We start from the raw sequence: 2952 nt of genomic DNA, 5'->3' as shown, positions 1-2952 counted from the left end.
GCATGATCCCAAAATCATCCCTTATGATGTTGAGGGCCTTGCAGACAACAAGGCTTGATCCTTGGTGGGCTTACAAAGAACCATTCAATTTTTTAAAAAAGTAAAATATCGAGGAGAATTGAGAGTTTAGCCTAGCAATCTAGACCTTAGCTCTTTATAAGGTGAGCCCACTACAACATCTTAAGTGATGAGTAATAGACTCGCATCCATATTACGAATAAATCACAAGTTGAACCTACTATCTAAACCATTTAAAACGATAGTTAAGACTAAATGAACTAGGGGAAGCGTACTAGTAGTGGTTATGGCTAAATAGTACATCATATTTTGATGATTTTTGTTGTTGTTGTCTTCATATGCAACTTAACTACATATAGTTATTGTTCTGGCTTCTTGATAGTAACGATGCACGCTGTGAGATACCTACTTAAAGATGTTCCAATAACTGTCCACTCTTGTGAACAAATGTCCAGTAGTTGTGCACAAATGTCCCAATAGTGGTGCACAAATGGACCAATTATGGACCAAAAAAGCTAAGAAGTGATCAGCTATTGGTACATGTGAAACTTGTTAATGATCTTTTTCATTATCATTTTTCTGACTCCTTTAAAATTAATATTTGGAAGGTTGAATGCACAAGAAGTGCACTGCTATTGAAACACAATCCACTACTAATGCTCTTCCTCTACTAAAAGCTAACTCTATTCTTCTATAACATTAAATTTATTTATTAACATTATATATAAAAACATATTTTAACAAATATTATATCTTAAAAACCTTGATGTAACTCATGGACAATCTACTCTATTCTTAGTTGTTTTTGTCTGGGCATGGATATTAGCAATTAAATACAATTTACTAGGAAGAAAAAGACAGTTTACGTTTGGAGAGAAAGATTGCAGGGTAATGGGGCCCATGATGAAACATAATCCGTCTTTAGCGAACAAAGTATTGAAAAAGTGAAAAAAACATTTTTAAGAGTTGAATTCATCAGCGACATTTACACGCAATTTTATTTATTTATTTTTAGCGCCAACGAAAAGACCACCTCTCATTTACCTGTAACCGACTGGCTTTTTCTTACTATAAAAACCCCCACAGCATCCTCCCGAATCAACAACACGTCTCGAGTTCGATTCGTAATGGATTATTCCACGTCCCGAGTTCGAATCGCCATGGATTTTTCCACCCTTTTCTTCCTTTTCACAGTCGCTGCAATACTCGCGTATGGCGCTGGGGCGAGACGTCCTGGCGATGATTTCATCGAATCCTCCTGCAAAATCACTCGTTACCCCAATTTGTGCGTGGCGTCTCTCCGATCTTACGCGCCCTCTCTGCAGGCAAAGCGGAGCCAGAAAGAGCTCGTGAAGGCAGCCGTCAAAGTTAGCCTGCAGAACTCCAGAAACATGACGGTCTGGGCTGCCAGGCTCTCCAGAAGAGCCGGTGATCTCAGTAAAAGAGAGCGCGGGGCGCTCCGTGACTGCCTGGAGAATTTTGACGACACCTCGGAGCAGATCAGGGAGTCTTTGGCCGAGCTGAAGCATTTGAGGTCTGATACATTCAAGTTCCAGATGAGCAACGTGCAGACTTGGATGAGCGCGGCGCTTACGAACGAAGACAGCTGCCTTGATGGCTTTCAGGATGTCGGCAAAGGTAGGGTTAAAGTGCTCGTAAATGGACGGGTTCAGCACGCCTGCGAGCTCATCAGCAATGCTCTGGCTTTGGTTAACAAGCTTGCAGGTTCTACTACAGGTTATTGAAAGGGTTTCGTCAAAATCTGTGTTGTATTGTAATATTATGTATGCTTTTTTTCGCTCCTCTGTTTTCCCCTGTAAATTAATGGTTTAAAACTATTAATGACAAAATTTTGTATTGCGCTTGTACTTAGGGCTTGTGTTCTTGAGGAAAGGTTAGAGTCCTTTAGGAGAATGTTAGGACTTTACAGTCCTCTGTTATCCCCTGTAATTTAACGTTTTGAAACTATTAATGACAAAATTTTGTATTGCGCTTGTACTTAAGGCTTGTGTTATTAGGAAATTTACAGTTCTTCTACAAAAAAATTAAAGTTTACAGTTCTTCTGGGGAATATTTTGAGTTTACAGTACTTCTACAAAAAAATTGAAGTTTACAGTTCTTCTGGGGAATATTTTGAGTTTACAGTACTTCAGGGGAATATTTTGAGTTTACAGTCCTTCAGGGGATTGTTATGTATTGGTGTAAGGGAAGTTACTGCTATCATTTTGTGTGGGGATTTGTATACAGATCTGATCCGATTGAATAAATTAGGGAGATTTTCTCTTTGCATATAACGCTGAAGTGCCATTACCAGTGCTTGAGTTGACTCACAATCTGATGCTCTCTGTATGAATGATTTTGATCTGTAATTCCATTGTTTAATCGGGGTAAATATGGAGAACTTTATATCTAGTTGCAGAAAGAGAGAGATTTAGGCTGTTTCGGTGGGAGCAGCTGAAAGAATCCCAAAATCCTGTTACAGGATAACAGTGTTGGTGGGGTTCGAACCATGGTTGAAACCCCTCAAACAGCAGGGACCAGAAGAACACTGCAACACATCAAATCGTACGTTAGGCGCGCAAACCAACCTCACGTTTAGGGCTATCTGGATTCTGAACGCACATTCTTTTATTAGAATCCATCAATTATTCTTTTACTAATGTAGGATATTTTAGAATACCTTTTATCTGATTTATCATTAGAATGTATACATATCTTATCTATTCTTAAATTAGAGGTGTAGAATGTGGAGTGCAAAATTTAATATAAGATAATATACAAGTGATCAATAGTATTTAAAAAAATATAAAATATTTTGTGATGATAATTATAATATATATAAAATATGTTTTTGAATAATTTCATAATGATAATGTATAATGAACACATCGATCATGTGTTGAAGTGTGTGTTCATTTTTAGAGAAAATGAATG

At 37.7% G+C, this 2952-nt stretch overlaps 1 protein-coding gene across 1 annotated transcript; it reads left to right on the top strand.

Moving 5' to 3' along the window:
* The first annotated feature begins 1054 nt into the window (after positions 1-1054).
* On the top strand, positions 1055-2021 carry LOC131027344 (pectinesterase inhibitor 9). The gene has a single exon (XM_057957372.2). The coding sequence runs from the start codon at positions 1146-1148 to the stop codon at positions 1761-1763; it is 618 nt and encodes a 205-aa protein (XP_057813355.2). The 5' UTR covers positions 1055-1145; the 3' UTR covers positions 1764-2021.
* The last annotated feature ends 931 nt before the right edge of the window (positions 2022-2952 follow it).

The sequence above is a fragment of the Cryptomeria japonica genome, chromosome 3, assembly GCF_030272615.1.
Source record: "Cryptomeria japonica chromosome 3, Sugi_1.0, whole genome shotgun sequence".
Lineage (NCBI taxonomy): Eukaryota > Viridiplantae > Streptophyta > Pinopsida > Cupressales > Cupressaceae > Cryptomeria > Cryptomeria japonica.
The sequence above is the reverse complement of the archived record's forward strand: the minus strand, read 5'-3'. Positions and strand labels throughout refer to the sequence as shown.

Coding starts and splice junctions, on each gene's coding strand:
- LOC131027344 (XM_057957372.2), top strand. CDS start 1,146: ATGGATTATTCCACGTCCCGAGTTCGAATCGCCATGGATTTTTCCACC.